The sequence below is a fragment of the Crocodylus porosus genome, unplaced genomic scaffold, assembly GCF_001723895.1.
Source record: "Crocodylus porosus isolate Cpor-Errol unplaced genomic scaffold, CroPor_comp1, whole genome shotgun sequence".
NCBI classification, from domain to species: Eukaryota; Metazoa; Chordata; order Crocodylia; family Crocodylidae; genus Crocodylus; species Crocodylus porosus.
In genome coordinates, this window is record NW_017728924.1 from 5,924,846 (window position 1) to 5,942,191 (window position 17,346).

At 43.5% G+C, this 17,346-nt stretch overlaps 1 protein-coding gene across 3 annotated transcripts in view; it reads right to left on the reverse strand.

Moving 5' to 3' along the window:
• Window positions 1–17,346, reverse strand: part of AFF2 (AF4/FMR2 family member 2) — a 524,595-nt gene that overhangs the window by 391,650 nt on the left and 115,599 nt on the right. For 2 of the 3 annotated variants that reach the window (XM_019540273.1, XM_019540272.1), the window contains exon 1: window positions 6,261–6,436. The exons of the other annotated variant lie outside the window; for it this stretch is intronic. In XM_019540273.1, the coding sequence (XP_019395818.1) occupies window positions 6,261–6,307 (47 nt within the window). In that variant the 5' untranslated portion in view covers window positions 6,308–6,436. Of the gene's footprint in view, window positions 1–6,260; window positions 6,437–17,346 lie in introns of those variants that run through there. 3 annotated transcript variants of the gene reach the window in all.

Consider the following 17,346-nt stretch of genomic DNA (forward strand, 5'->3'; position numbering starts at 1 on the left):
AGACATTCAGATTTCTACTCTTCATCATTCCTGGAAGCCTGCTCTCAAAGGATTTGCACTGGTTTGGTTTTATAACCAGTACTTTTGAAACAACAGCCAAGAGAAGACTGGGGTGTTTTTTTTAATGTTCTAAATTTGCATTGCAAAACCTTCAGCATTGATTTTAAGGGGGCTTTTCACATATCTGGAGCCAGGCTCATGCTGAAGTGTCTTCCTGAACCTGGGCCTTAGAAAGTTGATCCACATTTCCTAAAGTCTGATTCTTGGGAATAATAAGGTCTAATCCAGTGCCCACTAATATCAGTTGGGAGCACCTCCATGGCCTCCAGCAGTCCCAGGGCGGTTCCAGTGTCAACTATACACATCTAATGAGGACTTCAACACTGAATCCCAAAATGCTGTGCACACAGAAACTGTAGTACTGTAATGAAGTCACATATAAATCAAACCAATCTTTCAAAGCCTATACTTAGACATTTATTCTATGTTCACTACACTATATCAAATTCCCAGATTTTAGTACTTATGTGACGAGGTTGTTCTAGCCATTCTAAGTCATTCCATTGTAAAAAGCAGTTCAATTTACAGGTTTAACATTTGCATTGTTTCTGACTGCCAATCATTTCTGCAATCACGGACAACAAGTAATATAACTCAAGCAAAGAATTACTACCAAGCAAAACCCAGCAGTTTCCTTCAATAAGTGTCAAACACAAAAACTGGATCTTTCATCGGTCAGTGGAACTGGTTTGAGAATCCCCGAGGCTGCAACTCAGGCTCTTATACATGTGCCTTATTTTAAGCACATACGTTCAGTAGAATTACTCATGTGCTTAAAGTTAAGCCCACGTCCATTCACCTTGTTGACTTAGCACTCAAGTGCAGTTGTTAAGCCTAGGGCCAAATTCCCGTCCCACCTATAGGCTGATGAGAGTTTCACTATTCACTTAAACGAGAACAAAATCTGTCCTATTAGATGAAAGAACTGCAATCAATACGCTACCCAAAAGACTGAACAGCAACGTAACCATCCTGAGATGTCAAAAAAAAAAAAGAGAGAGATTGAGAACGTCAGTTTATATTTTATAGATCATACTGTGTGTTTATTTAAATGAATACTTTGCTAAATGTCGTATTTTCCAATCAAATGATTTATTTAAATTTCAGGTTGAAGTGACATTCTTGTCACAGCAACAGCAGGAAGAGACTATTTGACTGATCCCATTAGAAAGGCTTATAAAGTCATCTTTATTTAAAAAAAAAAGCACCAACCCCAAACCCTAACAATATAATCTGCATACATACACAAAGTGTTTAAAAGCTTTGGAGTTCTTTTTGGCTCTGGAATGGCTGAATCATGTCTGAAGGGCTATTCTCCCTTCTGATTTGTATATTTTAAAAAGTCATTAAATTCTTGAATGAATCATTAGCTAAACAATTCAGATGTTGTTAAACTGATTTCTTACATAAGATCATCATTTTGCCTCATCAAATGGATACAAGTTTAATGTTTACACAGGCCGGAACTCTCCTCTGATTTACACCTATAAACCAGGACAACATTTCAGAAGTCAGGATGTACTTGAGGGCAGGATTTGGCCCCAGGCATATTTTGGTCTCTCTCAGCTGCTTGTTTTGACAGCTTCTAATCCCCTTCACCCACCAACCAACAGCTCCAACCTTCATCTACTTGCATTTTAAAAGCAAAGCAAAAGCAAAACGTTTCCAAGTCATTACTTTGGGATGCCTGCAACAATGATCCAAAACATTACTGCAGTTCAACTTCATTTTTTTTTTAATAGAAGAAGGGGGAGGGGGGAGAGAAAGAAGGGGGGGGAAAAATATCAAAGCCGGTACATTCCATGCAGTATTTAAATTTTTTCTGTTCAGACTCCCATAAAATTCACCCCAATTCACAAAGGGTCTATCTACTCCATTTCACACATTCCCATCAGAAACACAACACTGTTTCAACGTTCAGAAGACTTTTCATTTAACAAGCTATTAAAGACCTCTGTGTAAAGAACAGTAACTGAGAAGGTCTTCTGCAGCAGCACATGGCAACAAAAAAAAAAGGGGGGGGGTGGAAAAAAAAAAAATGAAAAAACAAAAAATAAAAAAAAAAACAAAAAAAAAAAAAAAAAAAAAAAAAAAAAAAAAGGGGGGGGGGGGGAAAAAAAAAAAAAAACACAGCCTGGAACTGAAACAGTTCACCTTTGTCTGGAGAGCAGGATCACCCCCTCCAGGTTGAGGAAATATGTTAAAAGTGCATGCTGCTGTGGCATGCAGTATGTTTTTGCATTCATACAGGAGAGAAACCTGGCCCACAGATGGCCTGTTCTCAGCTTTGTCAGCCACAAACAGACCTTTGAACTTGCTATTTATATAACAGTTTAGTGAGTTTAAGCCTCTTCCTGTATAACTGGCAGTTTGCTGGTTTTGCTGTAATTAGGCTACTTGCAATACGTCTTATAAAAAGGTAAAAACAACAGGTTCGTTTCTCTGCAGTGTGAAGTCTTCCCTTATCAGAACCACGCAGCTATCGTCACAACGTTACCTGCTGATTTTACATCCCTTTGCCAGGTTTTATTTTATATACCTGGCCGTGCATTTTCCTTCTAGGATGCTTTCTCCCATCTCATTGCTACTTTTTCCAAGACTTCACAAGTATTAATAGCAATGACAATAAATATATCATCAATGTATTTCCTTGCTTTTTTTGATTGTATTATGCAAGGGCTATATATTCTGGAGTTGTACAGGGGTTGGGGGGGAGGGGGAAGGGATGCTGGGTTTTTTTGTTTCCTAGATGTTGATTAATGGCATCACCTTCTTCAGTAAGCAGGTTCAAATCTAGCCACATGGTCCCAGGATAGTTCGAGATTTCATTTACTTGGTTACCACAGACAAGCATGGAAAGTGATTTAAAAGATGAAATTTGATTTTTAACAGCAAATGGTCTCCTTGGTACACACAGGCATTCAAGCTTTTCGCTATACCCATCTCCCTTCCTTTTCCTCTCATTGAATGCCTCCTAGTAAATGCAAACCCAAGTGAATGTTGCCTATTCATCCAGGAATCTTAGTGGACTTTAGCTTTAATCTAGGCCAGAGTTTAGACCCAGCTACAGTATCCTCTGCAGTATCTGAGAGCTGGGATATGTCCTCTGGGACATTTATGCCCTTCCAGTGCACATCTCGCTAACTCCCCTCACCCCCCAGCGTCCCTACTTGAAAAAAATAAGACACGCTGCAACAGTTGTAAACTGCCCTGAAATCCCTAAATACTGGGCTACTGCAATTACTCCTAATCGTCAAAAATGAAACCCCCAATTCTAGAGTTTGTATCCAGGTAAAGCTCCCCCTGATTATGCTACAAATGACTTTAAAAACATGCCCAATAGCAGCAAACATTACAGCTTTGACGTCCTAATAGAGGGGGCAAAGAGAAGCCCACACAGAGACATACCTCCCAGAGAGGAACAATAAAAAACGGCATTTTTCTGGGCTCTTCCAAATCCTTGTGGAAGTTGCTTTTGCAAAGGGGATAGCCATAAGAATTACCTTTGCACTGTCCATGCATGCTACTTGGGAACAGGCTCATTTAAACTACTGTCAATCTCTATATTTCCTGCATTAAAGCTAATGTTTTTGTCATATTTGTAATCTGAGCTTGTGTACCTAGATAACACACACACACACACACACACACACACACACACACACCCCCCCCCCCCCCGCCGTGGGCCTAAATTTGCTTTCTTTTGGACTCAAAACTCTAACTGAGATCAATGGAAGCTTTAGATGTCTAAGGAATGCAAGACTAGGTCCCTATTTGCCATATAAATGTTTATTAAATATATCTTTAGGAAAGGCAAACTTAAAAAAATACAGTGAAGGAGAAGCATGACTTCAAAACATATGAACACACATACAGTAATGTCTTTTTCTAGTATATACATATTAGGTAGGTAGCTTATTGTCTGTATGAACAGAACTTTTTCTATATGCCACTGGACACAGCTATGTGGTGTACAAGTTGTATATAATATACTGATGGGCCAGTTATACTTTCCTTATTCATGCAAAAGCACTACTTGCATGAGTAAGACATGCAAAAGAACTACTTGCATGAGTAAGACATGCAATAACATACAATTTCAAATACTCAATACTGTTAATATAATTATGTATACGTATATAGGAGTTGCGGGTACCCACACACACACACAGAAATCCCACTGTGCACATTTTTGCATAATAATGAACCAATTACTCTGCGTGCATGTGTGTAAAAAATGTGTGTGTATTCATGCACATGTGTTTGTGTGTGCATATAGGCATGTACAAATACATACATGCACAGTATATTATCTATAATATACTGAGTTTCTCCAGATAGCGACTGCTTAGAAACAAGCACAATCATAAGAGTAAAACATGTTTTAGGATCCAATGAGCCAAGAACATTAGATTTCCTTTAAAACAATAATTTTCACTGTAAGAAACCAAGTGAATGACATTTGGAGAACAAGCAGCAATATACAAATATTTTATACAAAAGCAGAGGCACAAGTGCTTTGCTCTTTGTGACACATCACCAAATGTATGTAAGACTATAGTCAGATAAGAATAAGTTATTAAACATATGTTAAAAACTCAATACCTGTAATGTGCTTAGTATCTGAACTACACCCACATATTCAGTTGTAACAGCTTCTATTAAATTAATGATGTTACCCACACCATAAATTAAGCAAATTGTATGCAAATACTATTTGAGTAGTAATACAGTGCTTATCAGTTGTCTGGAAAATAAATTAGTGTAGCAGAGTAAAGATAGTGTGCAGAAGCATAATATTTAATTGAGCCCTAATTTTATTGTGATTATTACTTTTAAATAACAACAGCATGGTTATTAAAAGCTGTAAGGCAAAGGTTTACGCAGAGCTGATAAAACACATCAGGAAATCCAAAACAGCCTCTTACAGATGAATATTGATACAGTGTAATTTATTGTTCCAAGGATTTCCTCTAAATTGCTATAAAATAGGCCCTGACAGGTATTTGGGTTCTGATTATCTTGGATTTGCAACCAGAGCAGCTACAGTATGTTTGGCAAAACGATAGTTATTAACTAAATACATGATCTTTTTGCACAGGCATTGCTTAAATTATCAGCAAAGTGAAGTGAAGCCTTCTGCAAAATAAGCAGTGCACACGCACACTTTTATATAATCTGGGTGGCATTTAGAGATTAGGACTGACAAAACACACAGGATCTGATTCTTTTTTCCTTGTTGGCCAACTGCGCAGACATTTAAGACCCCGTCATCAATAGCTGAAGTCCTCCACACATGGGGAAAAAAAAAAAAAATCACCACCAATTGCTAGCCGGAGAAGTACAATGAAAGATGAACTGCACCAGAACGAGCAAACACCGCTTTATTACCAGCCCATGCCAAGCCACACAAGTTCAAGACCTGCCCCCAGACCAACTTTCTGCTACTCCCCCCGCTTTGCAAAATGCCTCAGCATCCCCCCCTCCCCCTTTTTTTTTGGCAACAAGTTCACAATATTTCAGCCACATCTGCCACCCCGTCCTTCCCAGGTGTCTACTCACTTGCAAAGCCATAAAACCCTCAAGTCCTACTTTCTGCTCCCCCCGCCCCCAAGTGTCAGATCTGGTGCGATAAGATCCTGGCGACTTGATCTTTCCACTTCCAAGCCTAACTTCAACGAGGCTTTACCTTGCCTAGAACGCCACCCCGACACCCCCACCAAGGCTTGAAACTTGAAGCCTTCATATCTGAACCACGCCACGAGCAACAGAGGTTTGGAAACATCTTCCAACATGCAGCTTGACACATAGCAGACCCCCCCCGCCCCCCGCATGACAATCAGTGCCCAGATCACCCTTGCACCCCGCTCTGGATGGTGGCTACACCCCCCTTCCCAAAGCGGTGCACCCCGCCGCCCGCCTCTCCAACTTTCCCCCCGCACCGCAGGCGCCCTGCCCGGCAGACCGGAGCCAGCGGCCGTGCCCGGCGATGCCTCGCGGGGGGAAACTCGCAGCAAGCGGAGAAAGTCCATGCCCAGGATGCACACGCGTGGCACATCCCCCCCCACCAAAAAAAAAAAAAAAAGCGGGGTTTCCAGACAGAGGAGCGGGGTCCACGGAACAAAGGGAGAGAGGAAAGAAGATGGAAGAACCAAAAAAAAAATAAATAAAAAAAAATTAAAATTAACGTTAAAACCTACCACTGCTGCTCCAAGTCCCAGTCCCTGAAAAAGTCGAATAGATCCATACCGATGAGACTCAAAGAAGGGGTGCCCCCGCCCTCCCCAGCCCGGCTAGAAGTGCAGGGATTGCATTAGGTGACTTGCCCCCCCTGCCCCGAGCCGGGCTGGAGGCGCCCGCAGCGGGAGGGAGAAGCCGCCGCCGCCGCCGCCAGCAGCCGAGCTGGCTGCCTGGCTGGGAGAGGCAGGCACGGCAGCAGCAGCGGCAGCGGCAGCATCACACACGGCACGAGGGGAGGAGCCTGGGCAGCCAGAAGCCACGACATGGAGCCAGCACATGATCATCTCCAGGATCTGGCAGAGCCGCCCCACGCCGGTCCCGACAGCCCCCGGGCTCCTCCTGTGGTGAAACCCGCCGCGCCAGGAGGGGCGGTTGGGGCCTGGTTGCTCGGCTCTCCCTCAGGAAGGCGCTTTCCCGCCCCGGGAAGTTTTGTGACAGGGAAACTGGGCTTGATCAAGCGAGGCCGGGCGAGGGAAAGGCTGCGGCTGCGGAGGCCGGGGAAGGCCGCACGCCTCGCGTGGGGAGAGACCTGCCCGGCCTCCCACTCTGCTGCTGGACTGGGAAGGTCGTGGCTTTCAGCCCACTTCATGGATGGTCTTGTGCGGTCCCTTCCAGCCCTAACGTCTGTGCAATGGGAGACGTGGCCCTGGGGCCTTAGGGCTGAGGGCAAGCAAAACTCGGGGGCATCCACACCCCAGGCCTCCAGGCTTGGGCCTGCAAGTGGGATGCCTGCCAGAGGTTTTGGGAACATCTGAAGCCCCAGATGGGGGTGGGAGAAGGGCTGCTTATGGTTCTGGACTCTTGGATTTGGGATTAGTTTTGGCTAATTTGGCCTGGGATACATAAAGTTAAAAAAAAAAAAGGTCTAATACCAGTGTCCCAGCTGGTCTCCGAGACCGGGAAGAAGAGGTTCTCTGTAATGTGTCACGAGAGGCTCCTGCGAACCTGGAAGCAAGTCAGGAAGAAGTCCAAGGGAGGCACTGGTGAGGCACGGGGCTGGCCTGGCTCAGGGAGCTGGACAGGTATTAATGGGCAGGTGGGGCTGAGACAAAACCAGGCACTGCTGAAAACTGACATGGAAGACAGACTTTTCACCCACTTCTCCAATTCTGGGATTTTGTTCCAGGCTGGTGGCTTGTGACCGGAGCCTAGCTTCTGACAGGAGTCTTTTCTGCACTCCTAACAGTTAGCTAACAGGAGGAGGCATGCTACGTTCACCTGTGGGATAACCGGCCTGGAAGAGAGTCCTTCTGTCCCCTACATATCCCACGAGAGACAATTTCCACACCCTTTGCTACTCACCTGTCTCACCCAGCAAGAGAACAGGAGTCTTATGCTCTGATTGGATCTTCTTTTCCACCGATAAACTCCCCTGATCTGCTGGTTCACATACTCTGCCCATCAGCAGCCTATCCAAATGCCTCCCAGACTATCTGTAGACGCTTCCTCAGCCTGACGAAGGGTGTTTGTAGCTGAAAGCTTGCTAAGAAGAAGGTTTCCAACTATTTGAATTGGTCTAAGAAAAGATACCGTTTTTACCCAAATCACCTTGTTTGCCTATGTCCTTAGACCAGCGTGGCTACAACCTACAGCCGACAGGGATTCACATCGATTGTGTGTGTGTGGGGGGGGAGGGGGTCCTCCATTTTTCTTCCTGGGCTACTTTGTTAATGGGTTTTTTTTTCAGCTGGTACTTGGGAAGGCAAGGACAAATAAACTTGCAGTTGTGCCCCAATTCTCAGAAGAATGACTTACAGCCTTATGTTATCTGAGTGCTTATGGGCTCTCCTGGACTGAGTAGTGGTGACATTTCGAGTGGTCCTTAATTCCAGATGAAGGCCATTTCCAAGGTCTTCGGTCCAGCCCTGAAGCAGCCTCCCTTTGCTGGAGGCAACGCCAGCGTATCAAGGTGCAAAGCTACAGTACTCACCGTGTTGCAGCGTGAGGCCGACCCAGGCCATTTATTGCCTTGAGAAATAAAAGGAACTGAGAGCTTGACCTTGACCCACGAGAATAAGTGAGAGATAAGGCTTGACCTCAGGGTTAGCAAATTAAGATGCTAGCAGACCAAGAGAAAACAGGAGTTGCAGATTGGTTTTCTCAAGGCTTCTGCTGTTACCTGGGCCTTCTGAATCATATTTAGGGCTATCCAAAGGCTGAGCTTTCAGTTCCTTGCCATCATGCTGGCCTTTCAAAAGAAGGTACTGAAGCAAAACTGGTGCACCTGACTTTGAATTACAGTTATACTCTGTAGAAAAAAACAAACAAACCCAAAAAAACGGCATTCTCCCCCTGGCTGTGGGCCAGCAGGTGAATGCAAAAGTTCCTTCTGATGTGCCTGTCTATTCCCTCCTTGCAACCAGGCACTTCCCTGCCAGTACCAGCCTTTCAAAAACTAGGACTTAGGACTCAGAAAAAAGAAATTGAGAGACTGTATTAAAAAATCATGGGATTTTTTTTTTCAAATGACAAATTGGGGGCTCTTTTGTCCTCTGCTTTTTGAGCTTGCAAGTTGCACAAAGGTGTAGCTGTACCAGCTTTTTCAAAGCTTTCCTTCACAACAACATGGGCCAAAACTTTTTTTTTTAAACGCATGTGAACAATATCACCTAATCACAAGAATCCAAGGTGTGCAAAAACCTCAAGTAACACAAGATGGGTGAGAGCTGGTAACATCTTGACTCCGCTCTATTCAAATAGCAAGGTTTGACCTGCTATTAAAGAGAGTGCATTTGGGAACAGAATTATTGCGCAGCAGGTTGAAAACACTTCCCAGGCACAGGGGCCAGCACTTCCTTCAAGTTTCTTTAGAAACTCAACATATAATAGTCTCTAAGAAGGCTTCAAAAGGGATTGTATCAAAGACAGGGAGAAGAAAATCCAATGCCAGCAGGCCACCATGTCACTCCTATTAAGGTCAATATAAAAGACAACCTGTCCCCCCTTGGGGCTACACTTTTACCTCTTGAAACTATAAGACTTGTCAGCCTCTCCACAGTGCGCTAGAAGGCTAGTTCCTGAACCAGCCTTTTTGCTGGCGTCGGTAGGGAATAGCTCATCTTTGGGGCTCAGCTCCATTAATAATGCTACAGCTACCAGTCATACTGACCTAAAGAAGGGCATTTTGTATCCAAAAGCATGTCTAACATCTCTCCCAAGTTTTCTGTCCACATAAAGATCTGACCTCTCAAATTTTACTTCTCAGTAGGCATGTCTATATGTGCATTTACGCTGGCTTAAATTTACCGTGCAGTAAATTACTGTGCAGTAAATTTAAGCCAACATAAATGCATGCATAAATTACTGCTCAGTAAGTGAGAACAAGCTGGTGTCTACACATGCACGGATTAAAGCGCATAACGCTGTATGTGGACTGACTTGGGACTAAAGTTCGTTTGCAGGGAATCTGTCCACTAAAGCTAGTCCCAAGTCAGTTCACACACACACTCTTGCTGTGCAGTAAGGAGTCTACACATGCATTACTGCTCAGTAACTAATCTGGTATAAATTTGATACTTGCATGATGCAGGTATCAAATTTACACACAAGTTGGCTTATGTCACCATACTTACTGCATGGTACAGGCATGCACGTGTAGACACATGCCTGTACCGTGCAGTAATTTCAGTAAATGCACATGTGTAGATACACCCATCAGATACCGTGCTGCAGGTTTCGCAGGGTGGCATTTTACTTGTTGTCACTGGGGACAGTTCAGGAGCAGCTTCAGCCCCCCTGTGCCCAGTATCCCTTGGCGCTTCTGAGGCCCGTGCAGGCTGATGGCAGCAGAACGAGGGATGCTTAGGAGGTAACACAGGCTTCTGGGAGACAAAGAGCCAAAGTCCTGGTCTATGCGGCCAGATCCCCTACAAACTCTAGCCCTCGTGGAGACTGAAAGCAGCTGCACAGAACAACAAAGGCAGGCAGCACGGAGCTGATTCAGAGTGCAACCAACCTCAGGACAGGCTGCTGCTGCTAGTCTGCTGGAGAGGTCTGGCAGCATCCTCCGTGAACCGCAAACAAGCACTGCCACTGAGGCAAACACGGCTCAGTCCTCTGTGGGTTCCTATAAACAGTGGCACACATCAAAATAATAGCAGGTTCCTTTACTAGGGCTAGAGACAGCACAGAAAGTGAAACTGCTGAGCATAACAGCTCTACCAGCCACCATGGAAGAGGCATCAGGATTTCCTACAGCCCAAGCCCAGAGATGGATTTAAGAACGTCTCTTAGAGCCCCGTTGGCAGTGTTCCCTTGCCTCCTTGGCCGCTTTGCCCTTCCCAGCCAGCTACCAGACTGCAGGGTCCAGCCTGATGCTCCTGCACCACAGCCCCAGGTTCTCCCCCAAAAGCCAGGGCCCATTTTCAGCTCAGGTATTCATTCCTCCTCATTCCTGCTGCACAGTTATGGCATCTTCCAGTTGCCATAACTGAGGTTGAACTGCCTGGAAGGGAGAGCTCCTGGTACCCCCCATCCTCCACTGTTTCTTCCATTTCTGTCTCTTTGGGTTTGGCAGCAGGTAACAGGGTTATAACCTGCGAGGAAGGGGGAGAGGCAGGTCCGGTAAGGAGAGGAATTTCCGGTTGCCCTTCCTGACTGAGGGACTGTCTGTATGTAAATGTGCGCACAGCTGCAGAGAGGCAGGGGATGAGGCTGTGGAAGAAGTAACCGAAGAGTAAGAGCTAGAGTGAAGTTGGGGAGCAGGAGATAGGACTAGGAAAAAACCCTGTCCTTTGTCAGTGGGCAGGAGGAGGAAGAGGATGGCTCTTTTTCTAACCTCCAGCCTCCTTATTCTTCCCTTAAGCTTTTCCAGAGACATCTTTGATTGCAGTAGCTCCATCCTGAATACACAGTCAACTTGCAAGGGAAGCTAAGAGCCATAAGCTCCTTGTCACCTGCAGTGTCATCCGTTATTTGAGAATGAGCTGCCAGAAACAGGGTCCCTTTTTTTTTTTTTTGTTTAGCCTGATTTGGGATCAAAACATTGTACTAAGTGGGTAAAGTGGGAATTTCATTGAAACTGCTCACCTTAGTGACAGCTCCTACATTGCATAGACTGAGATTCTGTGTTAGTCTAAGTGGCAAGGGCTAACGAAGCCAAAGCACTTAAAGCCCTTCTACAAACATCTCTCCAATCAAAAGTACACTGAAGGGCATTTAAGTTACCCGGTGCCCTGCTTCATTACCAGGTCTAGGAAAGCACTGTTGAGTTGAGCGAGTAGGAAAAAAAAATGATCGTGTGTGTATGGTTGCATACCCCTACTTTTGGCTGAAATGTTTCCATTTGGAAAGGCTGCCATAGTGTTTTGTGGGAGCTGGTGTCCAGGTCTCATGCCTATATAGATAGGAATGAATGGATGGACTTTGCCTCCCATAATGGACCAAGGTCTCTGCTATGTTCATGCATTATACGACCCTGTAGCAATAGCATGTTACGGGAGAAGAGGTCCAAAGAGGTAGTCTTGCCCAAAGAGGATAATGGGGGCGGGAGGAGATGAAACTGAATTTTCCAGGATGCACCAAATGTGTTCGACCACATCATGAAAAAAATTATCAAGGTTTTCCACAGAAAGTAGACTTTTTCCCCCCCCATGAAAAACTGCATTTATTCAAAAACCTTATTTTCCCTTGAAAGATTTCCTAATGGAAAATGTGTAACCAGTCCTATTTTGAACGCACACATTGAAGACACTTGGTTTTATGAAGGGGAAAAGAAAGGGACAAGCAACTTGAACATGAAGAATGAAGCTATGGAAATTCATACTTCTTGGTAAGGAAATGATTGATTTTCTCATTTGGTGTCTCATTTATATTGAACTAATCACCATGTAAGTTTATATAAACCAAGAGTTTAAGTCATCTTAGCTAAAGCATACAGATAATTTAACCTATGGTTTATTAATGTAAATATTAACATAAACCCAAGAACAGTGCAAGTTTGCTAAATGTGGGTCAATGAAATCAGGCAATTTATATTTCTAAGTCACATTTTACCTTCAACAGTGGCTCAGAAGAAAAAAACAAATCAAATGTATGTGCTGCATAAGGCCCCATGTTGCACGTCCTCCCTCACTGAAATTTCCACTTGGAATTTAATAGGGATTTTAGCTGCGGAGAGCATGTCATCACTAGACTGCGCACATGTGCACGCATGCATGCACGCGCACAAGCACACATGCACACACAACCTGTCTTTTTTTTTTTGTCTTTTTTACATGAAGGCTGTAATAATTCAGAGTATGGTTTATTTAACGGAGCATAACTATTTTCTAGTTCTATTTGATGCTCTGATGTTTGAGATTCGAATCACTCAAGACCATACCACTTCCAAAAACTTTCTGGCAAAGTTTTCTGGCTGTGGCCAGGAGGAACGTTCTCAAAATCCGCATTCTTTTCTATAGGATTCTGTAGGCATTAGAAAAATGCAGATGTAACTTTTTCTAAACACTGGCCCTTAAAAGTAGCAAGGTGTCAAATTCATGCAAGTCCCACCACAAGTATCCAAAACCAACTTCAGGAAAACCACAGAAGAGTCAAGATACAATCAGCAAACCTATGCAACTTTGCCAAAATCATGTGAGGTGTGGATAGCCCAGTAAAATAATATTAGAGGCTGCCAAAACCAGAGGAGTGTGAAATGTATAAATGTTGGGTTTTTTTACAGTTCTAACATTTACAAGAGAGCAATGGGGCCGACTGAGAGTATGTCTGCACAACTCAATTCAGTGCCAGGCAGAAATTTCCAACTAGCTCAATACTCAAGTTATACTGGAAATGGTACAGCTATATTAGGGCAACATTCAGCCCAGGCTTATATCACAGAATCAGGGCTGAAAGGGGCCCCAGGAAATCACCTATTCCAGCGTTTCTCAATCCATGGGTGTGACCCAAAAGTGAGTCAAAAGAATATGTGGAAGGGTCTCAAACAAACTTTAAAAAAGAATTCCCCTTGAAAAGAGAAAAATGTGGGAAACCATGGCTTTTCCCTTGCAGGCTGGCAGAGATCCAGCCTGCAAGGGGCTTCTTGGCCCCCCTCCCATGCCCCACACACACTTCCCTGCCCTGCACGATGTGGGGCAGTGGGTCAGGAGCCAGGGGCAATGGGTTGGGACTGGCCATCTATATGTTTGCAAATGGGTTCTGGTACAAAAAAGGTTGAGAACCACTGATCTATACCAACACCCTGCTTGAAGCAGGGTCACCCCCATCTAAACCCTCTGATATACATGCTTACCAACTTATCAACCCCGTCACATAGCTGCAAGGTATATTGCCCCCAAAACACCCAAACCTGGCACAGGTAAAGCCAGAAGACAAGGTCTGCCAAGGTGCTGCTGCCAAGGTTGTTCAAATGCACTTAAGAGATCCAAAGAAGGGGGTCATGTCCCTCATTACAGAGGAAGGCAAAAAACCCTACAGTCTGTACCAATCTGACTATGGGATAAAATTCCTTCATGGTCCCAAATATACTGATTGGTCTGACTCCGAGTGGAGTGGCAAGACCCTCTATCCAGGAACCTCCAGGTTTTAGCCCTACCAGGAGCATTGACACACCTCAGTCAAAATCCCCAGCCTTGGCAGTAGCCAACACCCATTGTTTCTAAGGAAGCGGGGGGGAAATACAAGCTATGACACCTGTAGCAACAGGCAGAGGAAAAAAAAATGATCCCGGCTTTATGTGGCAACGAGCAAAGCCCAGAAACATGGGAAAAAACCAAATGCCCTCCGTTCTCCTCTGCAAACCTGGGGACAGGAAGCAGAACTCAAGCCATCACCTGTACTGTAGTGTTAGACCTCCCCTTTCCATATCCCCTCCATAAACATATCCCCACTTCTTTCATAGCTTTACTATATCCCCTGCTTCTCAGTAGGACTAATTTAGGCTAGGGCCTAGGCAGAACACTGTGCTAACGTAACTATATTGTTTTTAATACCTGAGCTAGTTCATTGTGACACTGCACGGCACTGGACATAGGGCCCCTGGGTGGCTACATATGTTGGGGTTGTAGTATCCTTTTCCTCTGTGCTCTCAGCTCAAATCCTCACAAGCAGTTGGTTTCTCAATGATGCCTGAGCCAAATGTCATAAGTAGCTAATTGAGAAAATAAGATTGTAAAGGATGCAGATCAAACAGAAAACTCAGGTGAGGTGGGGGACTTTAGGAAGAATGCTAATGGCCATCCTGATGTGCAGTGGTACAAACGCCAAGTATAGCTGTAGTTTTTAAAAGCAAGGAAAACTCATTTAACTTTCAATTATAGACATTTGAGTCGAAGATGCAACTTCTGGATGACTACAACTTGTTCGCTGATCCTTCTCTTTTCCCTGTGCTATCAAGAGTGTTTTGTGGGTTTTAAATTGGCAGGTTAACTCTTTGTATATTTGAAAGAACAAAATTGTATTTCATGCCTATCATGTAGTTGTAAACAATGGCTGAAGTGAGCAACTAAGCACTAAGCCATCTGTTATCATCCATTCCTTTAACCAAACTAATCACTTAAAGCCCCATCATAGCTCCAACTTGCTTTCTGGCCTTGCATACAGCAGCAATCCAATGTGGCGGCTTTTTAACCAATTGTAGGACCATCTCCTACTTACACGTGAAACCAAACCCAACTAAATACAAAAACATAAAGGCAAAAAGATATATTTTAAACGTACATTATCATATAATTGTGTTTAATTTTTATAGAACAAAATCTATTTTTTGTATATGACTATATAACACATTTATAATAAAAGTATGTTACCGTATTTTAAATATAAAAATATCCAGGAAATTGAAATTCAAAGTCAAGGTTAAAAAAACATCTTCTGACATGATGGTTCTTATTTTCAGAGGATAAGACTTTTCCAGAGTAGAGATAAACATTAGTGGCTGAAATGTTGTCTTCCCTTCAGCGATCTTTATGACGATGTTCACTAATGCATTTCGCAGAAACGTAAGAGCCAACAGACTTTCCTTTTTACAAAGGAAATGGCAAGAATACTGTCTGGCCTGGAAAGGAGAGAGACCCTCTTTTGTCAGGTATTTCACCTTCACGTTACTTGCATTGCTTTACTAAGATTTTACTATTGTATTAATAACTTTAGCTTCAACTATGATTCCCCTGTGTCAGAATTATATATCCTCTCCTGTCTTCTTCTAATATAATATATTTTCACGCTTTTGATGGCTCACAAATGTGAATCTATCAGAGGCAAGACTGAAGTCAAACTTGCTAACAAATATATTGTGCGAGTGCCTACTCAATAGCCATTCTACATCAACCAAAAGCAATATAACCTCAGTGTGTTCATCATATAACTACAGATATCCAATGTTAGACAAAGGACGCTGTAAGAAATGAAGGGCAATTAAAAATAAATAAATAAAAGCCAGGTAGTACAAGCAAGACATGAAAGTTCAAAATAATTCATGCGTAAAGTGCAAGAGGTCATCCAGTACTCAAATACATTTCAGCAAAGGGGCCTTAGCTCAGACAGAAGAAAATAACGTTTTGGAAGGATAAAGATTTTCAAATTTGTAACACTTATTCTTCAAGGACATAAAAAAATATTACAATATATAGAAAACATTTTAAATATCTGTGCTCCTTTACACTCTTTGGCAGGCATACTGTAACTTCCCAAGAGAAGATTTAAAACAAGCTTTTCTGGACCAAGTCAAAGATAAGAGGCAATACTGAAAAGAGAAGACCATACTTGGAGCCAGCTCCAGAAGGGGGATAGAGAGACTGTCTACACATTCATTAATGCACCGTAATTACGGCGCATTCAGTTTAGTACTTGTCAGAACAGGAACTAATTTCGTGAGCCATAATTGGCGCTGCTGTACATTAGCACAAATGAATGCTTTGTTGTGACCATAATGTGCATTAGACTAAGTCTGCTGTGCATTAGCATGGTTTTTGCCCGCCATGCTAATGCACATTAAGCATCCCTGTGGCACTTGGTCCATCCAAAAGACTAGATGGCATGGTGAGATAGGGGTACATGCCCAGTATGACAGTAGTGTTAGGCTCAGAGAATATTGGGGATGCTCAGTTGAACGGCTTGGAAGGCGCTGTGACGGTTCTGCAGAAAACAATAGCGGGCCCTTGCCATCATTTCTTTTCATTCAAGAAATGAATGCCTGCTTATTTATTTCATAAAGTGAGAACCGGTATCCCAAATAGTTAGACTGAGAATTATCCAGCATTTTTCCTGGCAAGTAGCTTAAATGACCGTGTCTTGCTTTTCTGGGAAAGGGTCCAGGTGAGTTGTGAAAGGGCCATAGCGGTGAAGGCAGTGTCTCAGGGGTTCATACCACGTACTGACTAGAGGCCTAGTAAAAGAATCAGGAGAAGGAAACTCAGACTTTCACCCTTCATTAGGGTAGGGAGCAATGGGAAAAGCAATTGATGGGGGGAATGGAGAGATGTGTTAAGCTCTTTGAGAGCATGAAGGGGCTTTGACTAGGCACTCGCACAGAGCAGGGTTTTCAAAGGAGGGCACAGGCACTTGCTGGTGAAATACTGGCCCAGTAAAATCCATGACATAGTACACTTTGAATTTAGTAGGACTGGGATTCACTGCAGGACCCAAATTCCCATTGCAATCCAATAGGGCTTAGACATCAGAGGACCAACAGAGCTTTTATAAACAGTGCCTAACTATGCTTGAAAACTGCCCCCCTTCATACCTGCTGCTGTAACGCAGTAATATATATAGGGGTGAGAACTGCTTATCTGAGCATCTGACTGCTCAGGTCTTTCTAATTTTTTTGCAAAGATCTTGCTGACCTAATAAAAGATATCAATCTCTACTACAATTCCTGATTGTCTTTTCCTCTAGACCAATACAGCTACAACCTGGATGCCTGAGGACTTTCTAACTTGATAACTAATTTCAATTGATCCAGTTCCAGAAACTTTCACTGGATTGAATGCAATGATAAAAAGTATAATTCCAATGGTGGCCTTTTCTCCTATGTCTCCGTGAGACCTAAAAGATGTGTAGGATTGCCTCTGTACTTGGTACATAGCAAGAGCACTAGTGATGATG